The 24,101-nt window shown below is 47.5% G+C and overlaps 2 protein-coding genes across 3 annotated transcripts in view; one reads left to right on the plus strand and one right to left on the minus strand.

Moving 5' to 3' along the window:
- Positions 1-8,313, minus strand: part of FBXO15 (F-box protein 15) — a 34,666-nt gene extending 26,353 nt beyond the window's left edge. The window contains exons 1-2 of one of the 2 annotated variants that reach the window (XM_027118757.1): positions 6,310-8,313; positions 2,165-2,258 (exon numbers count right to left, since the gene is read on the minus strand). In XM_027118757.1, coding sequence (XP_026974558.1) covers positions 2,165-2,258; positions 6,310-6,466 — 251 coding nt within the window. In that variant the 5' untranslated portion in view covers positions 6,467-8,313. The remainder of the gene's footprint in view (positions 1-2,164; positions 2,259-6,309) is intronic. The other variant, XM_027118756.1, reaches the window with a different exon arrangement.
- A 5,981-nt stretch (positions 8,314-14,294) lies between these two features.
- TIMM21 (translocase of inner mitochondrial membrane 21) lies at positions 14,295-21,722 on the plus strand. The gene is made up of 6 exons (XM_027118758.1): positions 14,295-14,868; positions 18,355-18,417; positions 18,513-18,610; positions 20,859-20,932; positions 21,019-21,124; positions 21,220-21,722. The coding sequence occupies exons 1-6, from the start codon at positions 14,568-14,570 to the stop codon at positions 21,313-21,315; spliced, it is 738 nt and encodes a 245-aa protein (XP_026974559.1). The 5' UTR covers positions 14,295-14,567; the 3' UTR covers positions 21,316-21,722.
- The last annotated feature ends 2,379 nt before the right edge of the window (positions 21,723-24,101 follow it).

The raw sequence follows: 24,101 nt of genomic DNA on the forward strand, positions 1-24,101 counted from the left end.
TGGTGCTCAGGCCAAGGGCTGCCCTACGCAGGGCAGGGAGGCAGCGCCACCGAAACGGCAGGGCGCCAGGGAGACCCCACCCTTGCAGCGGGTCTCCGGAAAGTCAGCAGTGTAATCGGCTACAGCAGGGCTCCTGTCCTCTCCTCAGACAATGCTTAGAAAGTACCACTAACTTTCCAGAAACTTTCATCGTTTACCTATCCAGTTGTTAATACATCCTTTTATGAAGTCTGGCTATGAAAGCACACTCTTAAAAATACAATTCAGGGACTTCCCTGGTGGCGCAGTGGTTAAGAATCTGCTTGCCAATGCAGGGGACACGGGTTTGAGCCCTGGTCTGGGAATCCCACAGGCCACAGAGCAACTAAACCCGTGTGCCACAACTACTGAGCCTGTGCTCTAGAGCCTGTGCTCCGCAACAGAAGCCACCACAATAAGAAGCCCACGCACAGCAACGAAGAGTAGCCCCGGCTCTCCACAACTAGAGAAAGCCCACGCGCAGCAATGAAGACTGAACGCAGCCAAAAATAAATAAAATAAAGAAATTTGTAAGAAAATACAATTCAACTGACACAATTAAGATTCTCCTGCAAAAAAGGAAACAAACCTTATGAAGGCTAACTTCCTAAGAAGTTCAGCTTTTCAGAGGACAGCTACTTCCAAGAAAGTGGGATGGGCAAGTATGCAGAGACTCTCACTAGAGCTGAGCCCACGAATGCGCTGAGAGGTCCGGTGCCTGCCCCGTGTGGGTCTCGGATAGAGGCGCTAGAGACTAAGAAACTTATAATTTATTAGTTTACCTAAATAGTCTGAGTTCTATCCTTGAGTAAGGTAAGAACCTGCAAAAAAGCTACAGTTTTCAACATTTAGTTGACCCCTTCCTTGAAAAATGCCTCACTGCACTTTGCTTTAGTGAATGTCTTCATCTCTTACTAAGGGTCTTTAAGAAAGAGACACACAAAACTTGCCCTACATTCATTCTAGAACTATTTCAGGAATTGACACTGCGTGTATACTGACACAGACGTGTATTCTCTAATACAGGAAATATCTTTTTAAATTAAGAGATAAGAAAACCGCCCTGCCCAACCAGAGAATAATACGTGTCCCCTTCTTATTATGAGAACTTGGCTGTTCGTTAGTACAACCTGGAGAAATTTTAAACACAGATTCTAGAACACAGAGTTAAAATCTGCAAAAATGTACATCCCGGGGATCCAAATATTTTTTTGAACTCTCCCAGCTTTTCTAATGCAGCCACTCCATGGACCGGCATCTGAGAACCACTGTACAGATGTTTCCTGCTCACTGCGTTCCAACATTCAACAATATCACAGCCCTCCATCTGTTACTCTCCGTTTCCTCACCCTATTAAACCACCAGTGAAATCTGCATTCCCCCTTATCTTGCTCTTTTCCCTGGTTGATACGGGGGTTCCATGTGGGATCAGTATCTGTCTGATCTTTTGATGTTCAAGGACAGAGGGACCTCAAAGCCAAGACCACAAACCTCACCAGAAGTTTGCAGGATTCCACTGTCTCGCTCCCCAGATAAACTTCTGAGCTGCAGACAAAGATCATAGCGACAAAACAAAAGAAGGGGTTTCATCCCTCTTTTCATAGATCTCCGCTAGCCCAGGGACGCTCCACTGGCCTCCTGCTTCCAGGGCAAAGGCTCCCTGAGCGCATGTTCTCTCCTATCCCGCCCGCTTTACGCTTCCCCACCAAGCAAGTTCCATGGCTGGCCAGTTTCGGTTCTCCCCAAACATACCTAAGGAAGCCCCTTCCTTGTCTTTCTTTAGGGTCTGCTCTGCAAGGCCCAGGCTGGGGTTAGGCAGGGGCAGGCTCCACATTGCTGCTGCAGACTGTGTGGGTAAGTCTGCCTGCCTCAGGGACAGCAAGCCCTCCCGGACAGCAGACCAAAAGCCACTTTCTCCAACAGTTACACCAGCAACAAGCTTCACCTTTTTCAGTTCATGCAAAGAGATGCAGAGAAATGCAAGCCTTTGAAAATATCACACATTAGACATATTTCTACTCATGTATAAAACTACTCTTGAAATTCTTTTAAATTCTAAAAAATGGTTTAAAAGCTCCTACTAGTTTTCACGACTTCCATCAAAACACCATCAAACACGACAGAGAGATTTGGTTTTTCTCCTTACTTGTCATTGGCCAGGTGATAAAAGCGCCTGTTCACACATCCGGCGCGCAGCAGGGCCACTGCATCCAAGTAGGACAAGATCCTCAGCAGGATTTCTGAAGGCAAACTGAGAGAGGGAGGAATCAGAGAAACATCCAGAAAACAACTGGCCGTGCATCTCCAAATGGAAGGCAACAAACAGACGCTTCCTGCACAAGAGGCACACTGCACCCTCGTCTTCAATCATGTCTCGACTGATACGCTCTGCTTGTTACAATTCTCATGACTTAAACCAACGCAGAGACCCAAGGGTACAAACAGCTAATTTCCTTGGTATTTTTAATCAGGTTTTCACACTGAAAATGGAAATGAAAGACAGAGGACGCACTCGTGGCTATAGGCAGACCTCAGATATTACTGCAGGTGGGTTTGGCTCTAGACCCACCACAATAAAGCGAGTCACAGGAATTTTTTGATTTCCTGGTGCATATAAAAAGTTATGCTTACACCATACTATAGTCTATTAAGTGTGCATAGCATTATGCCTAAGAAAACAATGTACGTACTTTATTAAAAAAATACTTTATTGCTAAAAAATCCTAACCATCACCTGAGTTTTCAGTGAATCGTAGCAGTAACATCAAAGATCACTGATCACAGATTGCCGTAATATAGTGATAATAAAAAAAGTTGGAAATATTGTGAGAATTACCAAAATGTGACACAGAGACAAGAGGTGAGCACATGCTGTCAGAAACTGGTGCTGACAGACATGCTGACACAGGGTGGCCACAAACCAGCTGGTAAAAAACGCAGTATCTGCAGAGCACGATCAAGTGAAGCGCAGTGAAACGAGGTCTGCCCGTATTAATAAGAAAAACACAACCACCCCCGCTTCCAAAACACACGAGCGGAATAGGATACGTCAGCTTGTTCTCCCCCAGCCCAGGCGACACCCGCACCCTCCTCCTGCAAGACCTCACCCCTGTGATGCTTCCTCTGGGGCTTCAAGGAGACGCCAGGCCCCGGAAAGTTCTCTGAAGTGTCCTTTTCATTTCATTCATCTGCCCAAATAAATAGGATGTTGAGATGCATCCTTAATCTCCCATCTATTTCTATGATCTTAGAATTTTACAAAACACTGTAAGAATCTGAAACGCCTAGAAAATATGACTGGTGTTAGAAGTCAGGAATGGGCACTTTTGAACCTCAGGCGAAAGGAAAAATGAAAAAACAGCTACAGGAGATTGTACTCGGTGGCGGGGGGAACGGGAGAGAGAAAGGGACAGAGGAAGGTGAGGGGCAGGACAGTCAAAGAAAACCTCCCCGAGAAAATGTGACTTGTGCATGCTCGTTCTCAGGGTGTGGGAATTCACGGTCCACAGTGAGGACCCTCTGCAATCCCCACTCACGCTGTCCTTGCTCCCTGTTCCCACAGAGAAAGCCCAAGCCCTGCGGAGCCGCGTGCGGACCCACGCTCAGGTGCCCAGGCCCGTATGTGTCCAGGGACCCAGCCCTTCCAGCCCTGCCTCCCCTCCGGCCGCTGCTCTTCCCCAACATCCGTATCAGCCTCCGAAAACCCTCCCCCGAAAGTGCACCGAGACAGTGCTCTCCTCGTCCCCCATCTCCTCTCGCTGCCAAGCTTCTGTCCACACCTGCTGCCTCCACCACCCTGCCTCCCACTTCCTTTTGGCTTTCTACATTCGGTGTGAAATATACACACACTACATGCGAAATAAAGTGCAGCCCATTGCCCGCCACTGGCCTGGAACAGCTGCAGAGGCGGACCCGCGCCCAGTACCGCTGAACCAGCCACCCCTGTTCTAGCAGCCAGCCCCTCTCCCGGGTCACATGCCACCCCCCTCCCTTTCTGGGACCTCGCTGGTCTTTCCTGCTCCCCGGTGGTTCAAAACGTCCCAGGCCCTCTGAGCTCAGCCCTGAGGCCCCTCCACTGCCACCTCCACACTCTCCCCGGCACCACCGGCATCCTCGCTGCCTGTGTCCAGTGCCCAGCTGTCACTCTGCCTCCCACCCCCAGCACTCTCCAACCCTACAGGCAGCACCTCCACGGACACACCGCTCAAGCCAACAGTCTGGGATTCCCGCCTCAGGTCTGTTTCCCCAAACACCCACGTCTAGTTCATAAACGAGTCATGTCACTTATGCCCCAAATGTACCTCAACTTGGCCAGTGTCTCTCCATCTCCCCTCCTCCTAGACAAGGGAGACAGGTAAACAAGTAAAGAAGGTAATGTGAGAAATCAAATGGCATCACACCTCCGTGCTTAAAATCCCACATCATGGACTTCCCTGGTGGTGCGGTGGTTAAGAAGCCACCTGCCAGTGCAGGGGACACGGGATCGAGCCCTGGTCCGGGAAGATCCCGGATCCCACATGCCGTGGAGCAACTAAGCCCATGAGCCATGACTACTAAGCCTGTGCTCCAGAGCCCTCGAGACGCAACTACTGAGCCCGAGCACCACAACTACTTGAGCCCACGTGCCTAGAGCCCGTGCTCTGCAACAAGAGAAGCCACCGCAATGAGAAGCCCATGCACCTCAACAAAGAGTAGGCCCTGCTCGCCACAACTAGAGAAAGCCCGCGCACAGCAACGAAGACCCAACGCAGCCAAAAATAAGATAAATAATAGAATAAATTTATTTAAAAAATCCCACACCGTGAATAAGGTCCAGACTCCTCCCCATGGCCTCTGGGCCCCTCCCCCTTGCCCACCGACCCTGCTCCTGCAGCAGGTCCAGGCCCCCTCTCTGCCCACCTGGCTTCCCCTCTAGATGCTCTTCTCCAAGCCCTCTCATCTCAGTTTTCAGTTCTCAGCTTAAATGTCAGCTCCTCAGCAAAGTCTTTCCTGACCATCCTAGCCCACTAATCTGGATTATGGAGTCCATTTGTTTTCTTGAGAGCACATACCCCAATTTATAATCCATTCCTTGTTTTAATCTGTGTTCCCCCCACAAGACCGTAAGCCTCATGAGAACACGTGTGAGCGGCTCGCCACCTGCATTCTCCTCCAAGCATAGCACCTGGTACAGAGAAGGTCCTCGGATATTGATTAGAGGGACCAGCTGGATGCGTATCTGTCCTACTTCTCCTATCAGGTTATCATATGACAGATTCTATTCCCAGAGTATACAAAGTTTAAATCAATGTCCTTAATTAAATCTTTCTTTTTTGTCCTTTTCTTTCTTTTCAAAATCATAGTGAAAGTATGTACACTGTTACCTGAGCTAGTTATGACATGGTATTAAAAGCCCAAAACTTGAAGTCAGGCAATTTAAGTTGGAAATGCATAGACCAGGTGCACCCCCCGCCCTGCACTGTAAGACGCTACAGCTGCGCCAGGCTTCCAGGACTGCACACAACACTGAGCGTACAACTGGTGCTCCACAAACATCAGTACAGTACGAATCCACAGCATTTCAGCTTCAATCTCAAATAATACATTTTTTTAAAAGTTTCTACAGATCTTGCTGCTGAGGGTCACAGTACAGAACCTGCCGTAGCAAAAGAGGCTCCCAAAATCCTGAAAGCTAAAAAAGTCAGAGATCTCGTAAGCTTTCAGAAGAACACACTTTAATCTTCTTTCTCGTTTTTCAAGGGTCTTTATCAAATGGGAAGTGAATAATTCTGAAGAACCTTTTTTAAAAAGGAAAACTAAATTTACTTGTCACTTTTAGAAGTTTAGCTTCATGAAACTAGTCTAATAATGACAGGCTGATGACTCATAATCATCCTCTCCGTGTTGTGCATTCTTCCGACACAGTTCTATTCTTAGAGAGCTCAAAAGAGCAACCCCATGGGCTTCCCTGGTGGCGCAGTGGTTGAGAGTCTGCCTGCCAATGCAGGGGACACGGGTTCGAGCCCTGGTCTGGGAAGATCCCACATGCCACGGTGCAACTAGCCCCGTGAGCCACAATTACTGAGCCTGCGCGTCTGGAGCCTGTGCTCCACAACAAGAGAGGCCGCAATAGTGAAAGGCCCGCGTACCGCGATGAAGAGTGGCCCCTGCTTGCTGCAACTAGAGAAAGCCCTGGCACAGAAACGAAGACCCAACACAGCCATAAATAAAAAATAAAATAAAATAAAATAAAAAGAGCAACCCGGTATATGCAGCCCCCGCCCAGAGCAGCAGACCACCTCTGCTCCTTACCCGTCCAGAGACACAGAGCAGCCGGTGCAGGATTTCCCGCAGAGCTCATCCAGCCAGGCACGGTGACCCAGAGTGGCACAGCCCACGACCAGCCTGACACCTCGCCCGGTTCTGAAAACAAACATGGAAAATACAAAGTATAAAGGCGCCTGTCCATTCCCCTCTACAAAACATAAAGGATTCATAAACTCCAAAGACTACTCACTATGAAACTTCATCTACAACAAGGGAGGGAGGGAGGGAGGGAGGGCAGCAGGGAGGATGGTGAGACATTCAGCATCCTGAGTAAACCTGAAAACTGGACTCACTCTGACTGACGTGTTTTATTATAGGCTGTCAGCATATCAAAGAGCTGCTATAAAGTGTACTGAATGGAAATAAAAAGGGAATAGATAAAATGCATCAGCTGTCCAGTTCCAATAACACAACAGAAACCTAATAAAGATAACATCCACAGAGTAAAAAAATGTAAATTTGTGAACCAGAGCTGCCACCACAGTCTCCGAGTTTGCCGACCTTTGAGGAATAACGGCTGGTTCCAGCTCTGGCAGTCACAGCCACAGGAGGACCACACACTCATCCTCAAACTCGCTTACCCTTTACATCTCACATTCAATGGAATACATTTTAATTGGCATTCTTTTTATTTTAGTGGTAAATAATAAACGTAAAATAATAGTGAATCTTATAGTCAATGGCTTTTAAGACTTAATGAGATCTAACATTTTATGCAGTTAGTCCTTTTCAGAACCTCCCAAAGTAAATTTTTATTAAAATCAGTCCTCAAGACCAGCAGTACTCAACAGCAGCTGGGCAGGGATCTGAAATGCCCAGAAAGTCACCAAGCTCAGTTTCCCACTTCTAGGCAGCAGTGCACAGAGAGCGCTCCTGGTGGGCACACGACTTCTCCTGGGAAGATCTGGAAGCTTCCTTTTTACCCCCTCCCCAATACACACACCGATAACTGCCCCACCTCCCGGCCAGCATGCTATTTCAGAAGTGACTAAAATCTAGAGTGCGTGTATCTGTATGCTTAGTTCGCCAGCGCTACGGCTCTGAGGATGTCCTTTGTTCACCAAGGGTTTTACCACTCCCCCACCCCATTCTTCCCACCAAGATGACTTCCTGGATATATTTAGACTATCACTCAAAAAGGATATGGGCAATGATTGGGGGCAAAAGGAGGGGGGCCTAAGAACTTGGAAGTAAGGGCAACAGTCTCTCTGGAAGTGGAAGAATGAAATCCACACGGACAGATCTGAACAGAGGGTGGCCCTCAACCCCAAGCATAACCTGCTCTTAGGAGGCACGGGGAGTGTAGCACCCATGGACTCGGAGTAGCCTGGTGCCTGCCACGGAGATGGACACGCCAAGATGTACGCGTCAGCAAGCGCTCAAGTCGCCTGGCGATGCCCCAGGTGATTCTGACCAGCCAGAGGATGAGCTTCTCTTCCCTTAACAGATTTTTCTCTTCAGAAACAAGCATAATGGCTGGCACACAGTAAGCCCTCAATAAACATGAGATATCCTCTGCACGCTGCCACCTCAACCCAGGAGAGGCTGAAAACGGGAAACCATTCCAGATCCTGCTGCTCCCCACGCCTCTCCATCCCAGCTTCAGCAAAAGGCACTCAGGCGCTCTTCATCTTATCTCACTTCCTAGCCAGATGCAGAGCAGTAGGGAAAGGGCAAGGAGAAATGCTAATCTGGAGAGCTTTGCAACGCCCTCTCCCCCTTTGACCAGAGAACTCCACCTGTGCTGTAATTTTATACTTCTGTTGTTTCAGCAAACATTTCCACAGTAGAAAAGCTTTAAGTCCATTGCCCTGGCTCTAACAGTAATCAGAGGTAAACTACAATTTCCTAATTGTATTAATTTCCTAGGGCTGCCTTAACAAAGTACCTTAAACTAGGTGGCTTATTGTCTCCCAGACCTAGGGGCCAAATGCCCAAAATCAAGGTGCTGGGAGGGCCATGCTCCCTCCCAAGACTATGGGACAGAATCCTTCCTTGCCTCTTCCAGCTTCTGATGGTTGCTGACAATCCTTGGTGTTTCTTAGCTCATGGCAGCTAAGCTAACTAACTCCAATCTCTGCTCTCTCCCTACAAAGCCATCTTCCCTCTTTGTGTGTGTGTCTTCCTATAGAACAGCAGTCACATTCAATTTAGGACCCACCCTAATCCAGCATGACCTCATCTTAACTAATTACATCTGCAGAGACCCTATTTCCAAATAAAGTCACATCCTGAGGTTCTGGGTGGACATGAATTTGCAGGGGGAGATGGGGGCACTATTCAACATGATACACAATTTTTTTAAGTATTTTTAAATGATTTAAAAGCATTCCTTATTTTAAGTGGTTAACTAATCCTGCAAACTCTATATGACCTGTGTTACAGATTCAACGAAAATATCTGCAGGAGACAAAGGTTTCTGACACTTAGGCTTTAAACAAAAGGAATTTCTTGTACCCGTCCATCAAATAATAACAATATCTACCCGGAGTCCCCAGGTGGTGACCCTTAGACCACTACAAGTGTGAAGGGTCGTGCCGAGAAGTCTAAGAGTCTAGACACACACTGATGAAGACTGATGAAGGACTCTCCCTGATACACTATTTTTTAACTTAAATGAACACTGCTGTGGTTGATCAAATATAAATTTGTCTAGAAGCATCAGTAAATTGATAACACCTTTTTGCCATTATGTATTTCTCAATCAAAAGATGCAAAAAAAAATCAAAACTATTACCCTAAACCTTTCCAAGGGAACTGAAGAAAAGTAAATCAATACAATCTATTGATCAGTTTCAATCTAGCAAGTTAGCAAAGACCAAATAAATGATAAGGACAAGGGCAGCTCCGCTGCAGACAAACAGGCATTCTCCTTCACTGCTGGGACCACAGATTGGTGCAAACACTATGGACAGCCAAGTCCTTAAAAGGCACATGTTTTTTTAAGCCAAGAATCTCACATCTAGAAATATAACCCAAGGCAAAAAAATGAGCCCAAAGACTTCACTCAGGAATGTCCATCTCAAAGCTGTCTGCACCTGGAAAAGTACCAGAAACTGTATAGACATCAGTTAAACCCCACGACCTCTGTAAAGTGAGCCACGTTCAGCCAATAAAAAGGGACAGTTTCAATACAGGTGGAAGTGTTTGCACAAAAACAAGTTTGTGACATCTCCCAGATGTCTGCACGGCCAGCTCCCTCACCTCCTGGATACAGGCCGCCATTCAAATGTCACTGTCTCCCTGAGCTCTTCTAGCCATGCTCTCTAAAAACTCCAATCCATATCCCGCGCGCGCGCACACACACACACACACAAACACACACACACACACACACACAATGCCCCCCCCCAGCACCTACCGCCATGCGACACCACTCATTTTGCTTGTCTACCTTGTTTGCTGTCATTGGGGTGTAAGCACCATGCTGGCAGGTCTTTTGCACGAGTTTTGTTCCCTGCTGATTCCTCAGCACCCACAACATGCCCAGCATGCAGAAGGCATTCGATAAATATCTGCTAAATTAATAACATCAACTGAAAAAGGCTACATCAGTATGTACTACATAATCTTATTTTGTATTTCTCTCTTAAGGGAAAATGTAAACACATACATACAAAGAAAAGCGATCTTCGAGGGAAGATAACAAGGTATTAACCGGTAATACATCCGATTCACAAGACTATGGAATTACAGGTGGTAGTTTTTAAACGGGGGCTGGAAGATTGAAGGGACAGAACACCATGTACTTTCTAATGTTTCTTAATATACTGAAAATGTAATGAATTGTGGGGGTTTTGTTGCTTTAAAACTGAGAGCCCATATACAAGAAAGTTTGGGAGCACAGTTTCACAGCACCATCCTTTAGGCTGGAGCCGTGGTTTTCAAAGGCCTACACAGCATTCTGGGTACCAGGCCCCCCGAAATCTTGGAGCACAGCCTGCAGAAAGCACAAAACTTCTTTGAAGTCTCTTATTTAATATTAAAAGTTAATGCAAATATTGCATTCTACTGGATATCTTATCATAAAAATGTATTATATGACTCACCAGTTATTTAACATTTTCCCCCAAAGCTGTTACATTAATTTTCCACGTCAGGAAGGCGCCCCCTGCCCACTGGCTCCTATCTGTTCGAAAAGTACAGCCTATTTGTTGCTGTTTTGTTTTTCCATAATTAAAATAGATCTCCTGAGTCCCTCCTTTCTAGAGCAGAAGACTAAGTCTCTAACGAGGCAGCCAACACTGACTTCTTCAAGGTCCCAAGCTAGAGGTCAAGAGCCCCAGGGCCCTCCCCTCCTGACTGTCCGCCAGAGCTCCTTCCACCGTGTTACTATAGTTCTATACATCTTATCAGTATGGATTCTGGTACCATTGAAAGCACATCTCCATTTCTCCATAAAATAAACTAACTGCACATTTTTAGGGGCCACACAATTAACAGTCAGTAAGTTCCATGCATGTGCTCATGGAGCTTGATCCCTAGCAGGGCCCTGTGGGGCTCCTGGACACAAAGCCTTTCTGTGCCCCCCATTTCTTTGATTATAGGAAATAGCCTTCATCCAGCCTCCTCGACCTTCCCTGAGTTCCAACCGGCAGATTCAAACAGTTGCTAATTAGGGAAGGGAAGGGATACAAGACAAGCGAGAAAAAGTCAAGGAAAACAATAGTTCAGCCTTGGGGCAAGGTCCTGGTGCCCCATCAATGGGTACACACATCTTTGAGCTGTTCTGCAGATGCTAAAACGTCCTCCAGGTGGGAGAAGTCAACCATTAACCAAGGCATGCTGCCCACAAGTACCCACCGAGACACCAGACCAGTTGGAACCAGGTTGATGATGCCGACTCCCACTTACCTCACCACCAACCAATCAGAACAATGTCCACAAGCTGATTACGCCCTCTTTAAACCATTACTATAAAACTTCTCACTACCCTCTGGAAGGGGGTCACAGTTTTCGGAGGCGCTAGCCCCCTGTGCTCCCTCTTCGCCTGGCAAAGAAATAAAGCCACTTTTTTTCTTTCCTCCTAAATTCTGTCTCTGTATTTCTACTCGGCACCGGTGTATAGAAGCCAAGATTTTGGCAACAAGCTCTGTACGTCTACAAAGTTAAGTACACATTTAGCTGATATAATTAGTAAGATGACATTTAGTTTAAAACCGCCTTTTTTCAAGTGACAAACTTTACCTGATTGCTTTGAATTAAGTTTGGTATTTTAAAAACCTACTTTCTGGGCCTGATTTTTAATATCTGACAAATCAAAGAAATTAGACCAAGTAGAAATTAAGCCAACTTGATATGCTTTCTGCTATATTTCTTACAGTTTAAGGTATTTATTTATACAAATTCACATTTTGGGTTAAAAAGGTTGACACATATCACACATTTTGTGTGATTCCTTGTTAAAAACTAATTCTTCTGCACCGAGACATTAAAAATAACCACCTACGTAGACCATAATCATTCTTAAGAGCTGACTTTTCTTTACCAAAAAGAACTTACATCTCACCAAATCACAGGTTGAGGTGCTGACTCCCAAGCCAGGCATAATTACAGGCATTCTAATTACATCATTTCAACAAAAAGTTCACTCAACTTTCAAAGTGATAAAAGATTCATCATATAACAGTCATTTCGCTTCCACTAAAAGCACATTATATATAAAGACTACTTTTAGTAATAGTGGCAAATTAGTGTAAAGTTCAAGCTTCCTATTTTAAATTCCTGTCTTTCTCTCCTACATAATAGAAATTTTGCAGGCATTGTCACCATTTTGTCATGAGGCTTGTGATATGTCTAGCATTACAGCTATTTTCAAGAACCAACTATTACCGTAATACCAAGGGAGAGGGCCCTGCTTCTGAAACCAGTGTAAGTAGGGTTAGCGGATCCCAGGATGGACAGAGGACATAGTCCTGGAGATTCAGGGGAAAAAATATACCTTAATTAGTTGAGCTGGTAAGTAACAGAATACTTTTCTATGCTTAAACATAGGCATCTGGTTTGCTAGAAGGCATATTATGCCTGTTTGTATCTATAAATGGAGAATACCTACAAGGAAAAAGATAGTCCTCAACAATGCAAACAGTCCTTAGCATTATCCCTCCACTTGGTAATCTAACTGGGATGATGCGTGCAGAGCTGGGACCAGCTCACGATAAAAGAAAGAGGGATTTAACAAGGCATCACGACAGCACGTGGATATTTCTGACAAACTGGATCACTCGCTTTGAGAAGTGAGCCATTATCCTTGGAGTTAAGCTGAAGTTCCTTTCGGAAAGCAGCTGCCGGCTCCCACTACCCGCTCCTTCCCCAGCTCACTCCTCGAAGTTGCCTTCTCTCACTGTGGAAGAGGACCACCCTTCAGGCCCATGGTACCCCAAGAGAAATGGAACCGAGACGAGCCTCCAGACACCAGAACAAAGAACACCCCACGCCCCCGCGCTTGGGCATGAAGACGGCATTAGAGGATTAGAGGTTGAGCACCAAGGGGTAACTGTCTAGGAGGCATCCCTCCAGGGTTTGCTTAGAAACTCAGACCAGGCCTTGACGTCGGAGGTGCAGCTCCCAGACCAACCTGCCTAACAGAGTTACCTCGTTAGGGGCTGAGTCCTCCGTTCGTGAACTGGGAGCGGGAGAGAAAACCAATAATGTTTGATAAGCAGAATCTACTTCTCTAAGTTATAAAGTCATAAAAAAGACAAAAGGTGACTCCCGGTCCCAGAATTAGGAAGCAACTTTGGGAACGCGTTCTGGAGGGGACCCTGCCAGCGAGCCGCGGGTGGAGCGCGGAGTTGCGCACCAGCCCCCGCAGGTGAGCGCGTTCACGCGGCGGTTCACCGCGAGGGCTGCTCAGGGTCGCGGGGCTCGCACGCCGCCGTTCCCCGCAGGGCCCACTAACCTAACGAACTGAGGAAAGAATACTCCGGGAAGCTCCTCTACTTGTATCGTGACTTGGGGTAACCCCCCGCTTCCAAGTTTTAGAGACTTCCTCCCGCCGTCCTTCCAGACCTTTCCCGCGCTAAAAGGAGCGGCGAGCGACCCGCCACGGCGGAACCAACGAAAATAAAGGGAAAGGAAGGCGGGGGAGTGAGGGGCTTTCCTCGCAGGGGCTCCCCGGGCGCGCGCCCCCCGAGAGTCACCTGAACCCCGAGCCCCCGGCTGCCTTCCCCGCTCTCCCGCGGGCCAAGCCGTCGCCGCCGAGTGGCGGGGTCCGCGCCATGAGGCCGCGCCAAGGCGGTTGCAGTTGCCGGCCGCGTCCGGTCGCCATGGAGACCCAGCGCATATGCTGCTCGGCGCGCTCCTCCTTCCGGCCGTCGCACCGCCCCGGGCCACGCCCACTCTACGCCAGCGCGCGCCCCATGCGCGTGCGCAGAAGCGCGGCAGGGCTGAGGACAGTACCGCTTTTCCACGGGCTCCAGGGGCGGTTCTAGAAACTTCCGGGGCCCGGCTTCTACGCACGCCCGACGTGCTGACGCCGAGGACGCCTGGCGGTCGCGTGGGCTTTGTGGTGGCTTTGTCCCTTCCCACCTGCTGGCTCTGGGGTAGTTTGCGCGGTTTCCTGTCTGGTTTCCTTAGGAAGAACAAACGCAAAGGCTACATCATCTGCCCATAAGGAATATGATAGCGACAATCAGAACGAGAATTTCTGTTTATAGGGGGCTCTCTAGGGGTCGCAGGAACAAGCAGTTTATAATTGCTAAATTGACTTTTGCAAGTTCTATTTGAATTAGCGCCAGGGGCACAAACCCCGCCCACCACCAACACGGCCCCGCCTTCTTGTCGCGCCAGTTACTGCGGCGCGTGCGCAGGGGCCCGCGCAGGGGAGTCTGGGAGGCGGCGAGAGGTCAGCGCGCGCTCTGGTCGCCTTGCACTGTGGGAGGTGTAGTCCTTGTGCCTTCCCCGCTGCGGCAACTCTGGGAGAAGTGACGCCCTCAAACTACTATTCCCAGGACTCCTAGGGGTTTCCCTGGTTGCTTTGCAAAGGCCTGACGGGGATGGGGTGAATGTCAGCCTAGAAAGTAATCAAATCATTTTAATTCCAGTAAAAAGAGGGCCGAAGAGAAGGGAAGGAGGACATCAACTCTTTTCGGGAGACTTTATCTTGATTTACGTTGCTGGAGCCAGAATTATCGGTGTGAACGCGAGGACTGGAGTCCGCGTCCGGCTGGGTGTGTGGTGGGTAGTGAAGGTTTACTCGTCACAGCTGGCATCTTCCCTAAGCGGAGCGGCTTTCCGGGAACATGATTTGTACTTTCCTACGAGCTGTACGGTGTACGGAGAAGCTGCACAGATCCTCGGGGGAGCGGTTGTTTTTGGCACACTTTGTACTTAACAAAGCGTGCTTGAAGACTGAGCCCAATTGGAGATGGGAGCCGCAAGAGCAGAAGAGAACGGTGCGACCTAGGTGTCTTTTGGGAGTCACCCAGAAAACCATCTGGACGCAAGGACAGAACCAGCAGAGAGCGAAGGAGGACGGCAGCAAACAAGTGTCTGTGCACAGAAGTCAGAGCGGGAAAACCGCCATCTCAACGTCACAGAAAGGTAAAAGGGAAGTCCCTGTAACGGTCAGTCTTTCAGCAAACGTGATGAGGGCTGCCAGTGCCCTTTTACACAAGTTCAGTGCTAAGAATAAACAGTTCACACAAATTAAAAGGTAGAACCGTTAAACACAGTTTAGAACCAGAGAATACAGGCCCACAATTTTCTACACAGATCTGAACTCAGATTTGAAAGTTGGTTTTGATATAACTTTGCTGAATTATGTCTATAAAATTTTTCTCAACTTTTCTTAGTTTGGTGACAGCTATATAAAACTTAACCATTGTTTAGAACTTTATAATAAACAAGTAGATTTCCCAGATGTTAGTTCATCTCATTTGAGCCTCAAATTTACTGTTTCAGACAGACATTATTACTCATTAGTATGTATAAGGCATATTTCCCCAATTTCACATAACTAAAAATTGAATGCAGATTTTCCCAGTCTCAGTTTTCTGATATCCAGGACAACTACTCCTGTATCTTTAGTCTTTCAGAATAGCACTGCCTCTGGCATTCCCCCTTAGATGTGATACTGCTTTTGATTTACTATTTTGGTCAGTAAGAGGCAGTTTCACAGGCTTTCATTGGACTTTACCCATTATGGTAGCTTTTAATCTGCCTCAAGGGAACTAAAGTAGGGACTGTTGTTGCCAATTACTGAGAATGTCCATTCCAGTTATACGTTGGGAATCAGGGAAATGACTGCCAGGTAAGTCCATGGCCCAGCTGTGAACCTTTTCAAGCCAGGCTCTTTATTATACAGCCACCATACGTACATAACAGAGGGACCATAATGACTCCTTGGGGTATTGATGTCAGCTCAGACTCTGTCCAGCAGACCTTGAAGTGTTTGGGTGTCCCCCTTTTCCAGCATACAGTCACCAAGTGAATGGCCGTAGGGCTCAGGTGAAGGACCAGGGGAATCACATATACTTGCTCAGTATAGAGGCTGGTCTTCCTTCAGTAAATGGATTCCAGGTCTGAAGACTGATTCACGTCCAGAAATAGAGCCGTTCATTATCATGGTTGCTCCCACCTGGCTTCAATGCCACGGCCGTCCCCATGGCTGTCAGGGTGCTTTGTTCTGTAATGATGTGAAGTGTTTTCCAGCCCCCCTACAGGACAGTCGGCTGGTGGATTTTGCCCTCGGTGTATTATACCCACTGTAGCGTGCCCATAGTTTGCCATGGCAGTTCTGTCATTTTTACTTCACTTAATGTGGATCACGCTCATCTTTCCAAGAGCGAACGTAGCCATGCACCAGCTCCCAGGCTGCTTGTCAGACTTGAGTTTTTGCTCAGAGGAGAGTACTGCCCCTGTTGATCACCTCTCATTTGTCCAGTTCTGTATTCTGTGACCCTTCACGCTGCCGTTAGGGTACAGCCGGCTCTGCTGGTGGGGCTTCCAGCCCCTTTGGGGATGGCCCGTTTCCTCTTTCCTCCCAGTTATGTTGTAACCTGGCCAGAGCACATGTCTCGCTAGATGGAAGCCCCCGCCAGGTCTTCAAGGAGGAAGAAGAGCTAGCCTTTAACTGGGAGGCATGAGCTGCTGCTTCACGCCAGAGGGTTCAGGAGAACCTGCGGACTCAAGATTCTGGAGTGCGTCAGCCTTGATACCCCCTTGCCAAGCTGCAGGCTCCCTCTCTTCCCAAGTCACGACCTTGGCCTTGGCACAAGAGACCTGGTGGGGTGAGAGTCCAGCCTCTCTGCTACTCTTTTGCCCTGGGCCTGGCCCTCAGCTTTTTCTGCCCTCTGGGTGCAACAAAGGAGTCTCCTGTTTTGCTGTGGAGGAGGCGTCTGACTTTCACACTTGACCTTCATTGGTGATCAGTTACCTCATCCTCTCACTACCTTTCTCCAGTGCATTGGCAGCCCGCTACCACAGCCATCCAGTCCGAGTCCTTATAATTGCTTATTCCCCCTAAATTCCCAAAACGCAACACCCATCAGTGCACTCCCTCCCACCGGTGCTCCAGGCCACCAGCGGTGAGAGCCGCGGCAGTTGTGCGACCACTCCCTGCCGGGCCTCAGCTCCTCCTGCCACCAGGGACGAGTCCTCGAGGCCAGCCGGTGGCCAGTGATCCAGCTCCAAAATCCCAGTTTGGAGCTGCTTCCTAGGACCACTCCTATAGCCCCGTCGTAGGGCGAATTCCAGGGAAGCAGACTCAGTGGGGTCTGTGGGCAGGAGGTTTGGGGGCCTCCCGTGGGGAGGCTGGGCTGGGCAGAGGGAGAAGCTGAAGCACGGGGCATTTGCGATAGGGCCTCCGCCGGTCCTGCAGGAGCTCGGGGGGCTGGGCTGGCCCTTGCAGTCCTCTCATCTCAAGGTGTGGGGCTTGGGCACCAGCCAGGCACTGGGTGTGGGGAGGGCCAGGGCCTTGGATGCAGGGATTCCGCCAGCCAGCAGCCATGTCAGCTCCCCGCACCGGGGGTAACGGGAGCCTCGGTCCTGCGAGGAGCATGTGGGTGGTCACCACAACACCCCTCATTGCAGAGACAGATGGCAGGAGGGGTTTTGTGTGAAAGTATACGGTCTGAAAGTGTCAAGGAGAGGAAGGTAGACGATGAGCAGCTTCTGCTGAAGAGTAACATGATGCTTAAACAAACTTCGAGAACGCGTGGGCTGAGTGATACTCGGTGCGGGCTTTGCGCGTAGTACATACAGTCGATGTTTGTGGTTGAATAAACGGGGAAGAGCCTTCCCGAGAGCCTAAGCGAAGCAGCGGTGAGTGTGCCGGGCGGGAATCGGGAGCAAAGGTGTTGGGGCAAAGGCCTGATCTGGGTCACGGGGAACGTCGCGGCTCCTGACCAGCGCGGGGTGCCGTGTTCTCAGCGTGCCGCCGGGCTCACAGCGGGCAGTTACTGCTTATTAAGTGTGTTTTGTGACCTTGGTAGAGAATAGAATGAGATGGGTTATTTAAAAAAAAAAGAAAGTGCAGTATCTGTGCAGGTTCTTCATTTTCTAAAGCAGTTCGATTCACAAATCTGCCTGGCCAAGCAAAGTCCTGTTCTAAATTCAGTTCTGTTTTGTTGTTTCACAGCCAGCAGGGTGGCAGGCTGGGAAGGTAACTGACTGTTGAGGGTCGAGGCCCATTTTGACTGCAGCTGACAAAGCCAACACGTCTCTTACTGTGTGAACAGCAGACCGTATCCAGTGGTGCCTAATCAAGGACTGTTGTTTCCACTCAGAGGGACTGGATCACTTGTTCAAAGGGTTTCCTCATCTTAGACAATAAGGAGGCATTAAAATCATAATGCTACCTAAAGTAAAGAATCGATTTCTAAGCCCTGCTCCCAGAATCCTGCTGCGGTTCTTTCAGAAAGTTTCTTCAGGTGGTCCTGATTCACAGAGATTTGACAATAGCTGCTCCAGAACATGTACCGACCCGCTCATTAGGTCCTGAGCCCTCACCTGCTAGAGATCCTGAAGCCAGAAGCATCCCTGCTCACGTCCGGCACACGTGTAACCAGTGGTGTTTTCTCTTTACAGTGAAAGAAGCTGGAAGAGATTTTACCTATTTAATAGTGGTGCTTATTGGAATCACCATTACAGGTTGAAAACACAGCAAGTATAAAACCCCTGAATATCTTTTTCATTTTCCATTTGTCTCGCTCTCGCTTTGCTTGAGCTTTTTCTTTGATTTTCAGGTGGCTTGTTTTACACGATCTTCAGAGAACTCTTTTCTTCATCCAGTCCTAATAAGATATATGGGAAAGCCCTAGAAAAATGCAGATTAAATCCCGAGGTTAGTCCTCAAGATTACGTTACACAGACTCTGATCAGGGAGAGGAATGTGGGAGGGGCAGGCAGAGGTCACGTGCTAGTTCTGAGACTAGTGGATTTATATAATAATAAAACCGTAGTGGTTGGATTGTGATTACGTTATTAGCTCTTTGTTCTGTACTTGAAATGCTTTGATTACGAGTAGCACCCAAAGGTCCATGCGGCGGTGTTTCCATCCTAAGGGTACAAGAGAGTCGTTGTACTAGTTGTCATCAATAATAAATGTTTAGAATATACCAGAGTATTAAACTCACTAGTCTTTTTAAAACCCTGATTCATGATCTTGTGATCATAATAGTAACTGTTGATGCTTATTGAGAGCACATTATGCACCAAGCACTCTGCTCAGTGTTGGAGCACATCGTCTTTATTGAGTCTCACAAGAACCACTTGTGTTGGGTGCTACTATTATCCTGTTTGCAGAAGGAAACTGATATTTAAAGAGATTAAGTAACTCCACTAAGATGACTGAACCGGCAAGAGGGAGAGCCAGAACCTCAATCCCAGTTTGGGTGATTCCACACTTAGGCTCTTAAGCACAGCCTGCCTGAGCCACACCCTGGAGGATGCAGATGTGGAAAAGCCGCCTCCATTCTTTTAAGGATCCCGTCCAGAGGAAGCTTTTCATAAGGCTTTCCAGTCACAGATAGAAAGCGCGTGTAGCCCGTGCAGTGCCAGATTTTACTCCTGGGTGGAAAACTTTGGCACTGAAGCATCTTACTCACTGACATCTTAATTCTTGTACTTTGAAAGAAAGTGGCAGGTGGCATCATAAATATCAGGGCTGCTTCTCACACAGACCAAGGAGTAAATGTCAGAGAAACAGACGTGAGGTCCCTGGGGAGGGGAAGCTTTGGAACCCGCAGATCCTCTCAGCGTCCATGCCCTGCCCTGGGTTTCCCTGGGGCACCACCTCCAAATGCTCCATGAGTGTCTCTAATCTTGTCAGGGCGGAACGGCAGGAGCTAACGGCCTCTGGCATCTTTCTTTTTCCTGGACTCAGGGCAGTCTGAGAACTGTGGAGGAGAAGGCAGAGGGGGAGGTGTCCCTCTGAGTAAGTTGAAACTCAGCAGGGAGTAAAGGAGGTTCCCATTAGAGTTACTGGGGGTCCTAATTACCCCTGACAAGAAACCCTTTACAGGGTCCAGAAATAAACACGAGCAGTAGCATAATTACATGTCAGGGCGCATCTCTAAGAAGAGAGGAAGAGTTGCTGTGTTATTCACAAACTCGGTCTTTCATAGATCTTCAGCATTTTGAACAAAACAGAACTTCACAGAATAAACACAGAGAGCGAGGTATTATTAAGGTCATAACTTAATTTGCCGCCTAAAAGAGCTCTATGAAGAATAATTAAACTTCAACAGTTCGATTTTGTTAGGATTTATTAGGGGCCTATTGTTTGCCAGGCACTTTGCTTGGTTGAGAAATAGAAAATACTTATGTTTTGATACAGACATGTTTAATCTATTAAATTATTTGAACAATCGTTTCAGCTACACAGTTCTTAAATATGTCTCATCTTACATATTAGTCTCTATATGTGCCTGAAAATTTGATACTGAAGATGCCCAACAGACCAAATAAGAAAAATTTCCAGAGTTGAAGCAATATTTGTTTTAGTTTGATATCACATTTCTGTTTTTTTGAAAAGGTTCCGAAGTATTTGCATTTTAAATTCAGTAAAAATTACATTTACACTTCATTGTGAGTTCTCCCATTGGGAATAATGGATTCCTACCTCTAGATCTGGTTTGTTTTAAATAAATCATTACTTGTTTTTATTTGTGTATTTAATAACTAAAAAATTATTTTGATCTCATAGCTTTTAGTATTAGACCCCATTGGGTAAATTTCACTAAAAATGTTCAGACATTTAAATATTTGAACACTTTGTTACATTGTGTTTCTTTTTGTAAAAGGGGAGTGGAAACAGCTCCACTTCAGCCTAACTGTTCTGAAACTACAAGTAACACCATAAAGTTACCTATTTCATTCTCTGTGCATGAAAAGTCTGAGTGTTAATTATGGGATGATTTTTGCATAATAACTCTTTTCCCAGTTTTCTTATCATTGGAGATATCATTTTGAAAGAGTCCCAGGCTTTTTTTTTTTTTCCTAAAATAAACCACTCAGTTTGTCAGAAAATATTTCCCTAGGAAGCTTAAAAAAAATAGCCCTGACTGAGGAAGCATCACCTTACTTTGCAGGTGCTAAGTGTCTTCGGCGAGCCCCTTAAAGGCTATGGGGAGATGACGAGACGCGGCAGAAGGCAGCACGTCAGGTACTGCAGGCGGCTTGGATTTGAGAGCTTGGGGTGATGTTTAAGTGGGAGGAATTCAGGCTTGTGTGTTTTCATTGTCTTGACAGTTTTATTGAATACGTAAAAGATGGGCTGAAACACATGCGTGTGAAATTCTACATCCAGGGCTCCGAGCCCGGGAAGCAAGGAACGGTGCATCTTGAAGTGAAAGAGGTGAGATCGTGTGGGGATGGGGTTTCTTGAACGCAGACTCAACGTAAAGTGCCAAAGAGCAGGGCAACACCTTGATACTCATTATTTTTTTCCAGAACCCAGAAAGTGGCGAATATGAATTTCAATATATATTTGTAGAACTTGAACCATATTCTAGAAGAACTATTGTCATTGAAGATAATCGATCTTAAGACAATTAAAAGAACAAGCAACCACGTGTTTCCTTACGGATGTGGAAAAATGCACATGAAGGCTCTGATCTTCACAGCCCTCTTCCAGAGTCTATTTCGAATAAAACAGGAAGGAGTGTAGCTCATAAAAGTGAAGGCAACTGGGTAGTTGTTGCATTTAGACAAACTGAATTAGAGGTTTTCTTGTACAGTGAAAAATCATGAAATAGAGCACACCTTATGTTAAATCATTGAATTGCTGATCATGAGCGGTGTTTCTGCTGTACTTAACATCATCTTTTATGATAAGAAATTTTTGTTATTAAAAATTTTACACCACGTAAAGAAGAAAATAGAGGTATTTAATGCTTTTTCATGTTGTATAACTGTAAAAAGTCTGTGAAATAAAATTGAAACTAACAGAAAGATGTCAGAAGCAGCTTCCTTCCACATATTTTGGAATCTGACTTGAGAAACACTTGAAAATATTTGAGAAATATAGGGAACCAAGTGATACACTCTCCAAAATTATCATAGATAGGTGTACGCGTTGCATGTTTTTTATTTGTTGTTTTTCTGTTTTTTCTTTTTGCGGTACGTGGGCCTCTCACTGTTGCGGCCTCTCCCGTTGTGGGGCAGAGGCTCCGGATGTGCAGGCTCAGCAGCCATGGCTCACGGGCCCAGCCGCTCTGCGGCATGTGGGATCTTCCCGGACCGGGGCACGAACCCGCGTCCCCTGCATCAGCAGGCGGACTCTCAACCACTGCACCACCAGGGAAGCCCAACGTTGCATGGTTTTTAGTAATCTAGTTTGTCTCATGTTTCCCCCTCTGTGAGTTGGGGTACTTGTGCACGGTAGGACACGTGCACGCTCTAAAGTTGGGTGGACCTGGGCTCTCACCAGGTGTGTGGGCCTCTGCAGGTACCTTAGTGTTATCAGACCTCGCTCTGTCCCATGTACCCGGAGCCAAGTACAGGATACGTAAGAGCAGAAACCTGGCAAGTTTGGGTGGAAGGATGATTTTTAAAATACTGTGGTATGCAATCTCAGTTACGGTCTTAATGGTTGTGTCCCTGCAAAATTCATATGTTGAAATTCTAAGCCCCAGGGGGCGGGGGGGGTGCTTTGGGAGGTGATTAGGTCATGAGGGTGGAGCCCTCGTGAATGGAATTGGTGTCCTATAAAAGGGACCCCACATTTTCTAATAAAACTTTTTTTGTTACGACCAAAAAAAAAAAGGGACCCCACAGAGCTCCTTCACCCCTCCCCCAAGTGAGGACACAGTAGGACACCTGCAGCCTGGAAGAGGGCCTGAGTGTGTCCTTAGCCTAGTCTCAGCCTTAGAGTTTATCTACCTTATTACCCTAAATCCTCAAGCCTCCCCAGACCATGCATTAGTATACAGATAGGTCAAAGCCCTGTTTTCTGCTCTTCTCCACTATAATAACATTGTGTTCTTTCAGTAGCCTAACTTGTATCTAATTTTACCATTTCGGCTACACCTTTTTCTCCTTCCTGCATACATTAGTTTTAATCCATCCCCTACTCCCTGTTCCCACCGCCCCTGTGTGCTGGGTGCTCCCAGAGGCCTTCAGCCAGGAAGTTAGAATCGGCTTCCACACCAGTCTCTGCCCCTTGTCTCTCCCCAACTAATCTCCCTCCTCATGGCACAAGAGCCGCTTTCTAAACTCTGGTCTGATTGCACCCTGTGCCCACTCACATCCTTCAGTGATTCCCAGATGCCCTGAAAACGGTAAATCCCGTCAGGTCCCAGTACTCTGCCTCAGTCCCCTCCCCCTGATCCCCCCTCCCCCAAGCCTAGTCCAGCCACCCTGGACCAGCTCAGACTCCACGGGGCCACTCCTTCAGACCCTTAAGTTCCAGAGTTTCACTGATAGGCTGTTTTAAGAAGGTTATGTGTGTTTTGCTACTAAACATTCTCAGGCACTTGGAATTTTCTTAATGCTTAATCAGGCCAGTCTTTGGCAGGGTAGGATTTTTCCTCCCCTCAGTGGCAGTTTCAAAAGCCTTCTACAGCATTCCATAAAATTCCTTGGGGTCACAAGGCATTATTTTTGCCCCATAATTATTGACAGTGCATTTACAGCACACAAAGAAGTAGACTGCCAAATCTCCTGCAGTCCCGGCCGTATGTCTGCAAAGCCAGAAACACCTCTTTTTTTTTTGCGGTACGGAGGCCTCTCACTGCTGTGGCCTCTCCCGTTGCGGAGCACAGGCTCTGGACGTGCAGGCTCAGCAGCCATGGCTCATGGGCCCAGCCGCTTCACGGCACATGGGGTCCTCCCGGACCAGGGCACGAACCCGTGTCCCCTGCATCGGCAGGCGGACTCTCAACCACTGCGCCACCAGTGAAGCCCACCAGAAGCACCTCTTGCCAGACATTCTCTCCTTAGGTCCTCACAGGTATAGGGGGCTGACTAGGGGCTCTAGTTTTACTGATGGGGAACATGGGGCTTTATTATTCGTTGGGAACCAGAAATAGGATTTCTCACTCATCCATTCAACCTTTTAGAGTCTTTTAACACCTGCTGGGTCCACCTGATGCAGAACAAGAGCGAGGGGTCGCTACCCACTAGGGGATTGGGACCAACCTCTTCTGATTCCCACTTTGTTTCACCTTCCTTTGCGCCTCCCAGACCCTCATAGTATCTCAGAAAGGACATATACACTATATGCCAACCAAAGCAGGAGACAGTGACAATAGAGGGAGCACGGCTAGGGAAATGGTCCAAGCGAAGGTCATGGGGCTGGCGAACACTGGACTCATCATACGAGAAAAGTCAGG

This window comes from Aethalodelphis obliquidens, unplaced genomic scaffold, assembly GCF_003676395.1.
Source record: "Aethalodelphis obliquidens isolate GAN/ISIS:26980383/991018 unplaced genomic scaffold, ASM367639v1 scaffold19, whole genome shotgun sequence".
Lineage (NCBI taxonomy): Eukaryota > Metazoa > Chordata > Mammalia > Artiodactyla > Delphinidae > Aethalodelphis > Aethalodelphis obliquidens.

Excerpts from the sequence above, each read along its gene's own strand:
- TIMM21 (XM_027118758.1), top strand. The coding sequence starts at position 14,568 with ATGATTTGTACTTTCCTACGAGCTGTACGGTGTACGGAGAAGCTGCAC. Across the intron at positions 14,869-18,354 it reads CATCTCAACGTCACAGAAAG|TGAAAGAAGCTGGAAGAGAT; the intron begins GTAAAAGGGAAG and ends TTCTCTTTACAG. Across the intron at positions 18,611-20,858 it reads AATGCAGATTAAATCCCGAG|GTGCTAAGTGTCTTCGGCGA; the intron begins GTTAGTCCTCAA and ends CTTACTTTGCAG.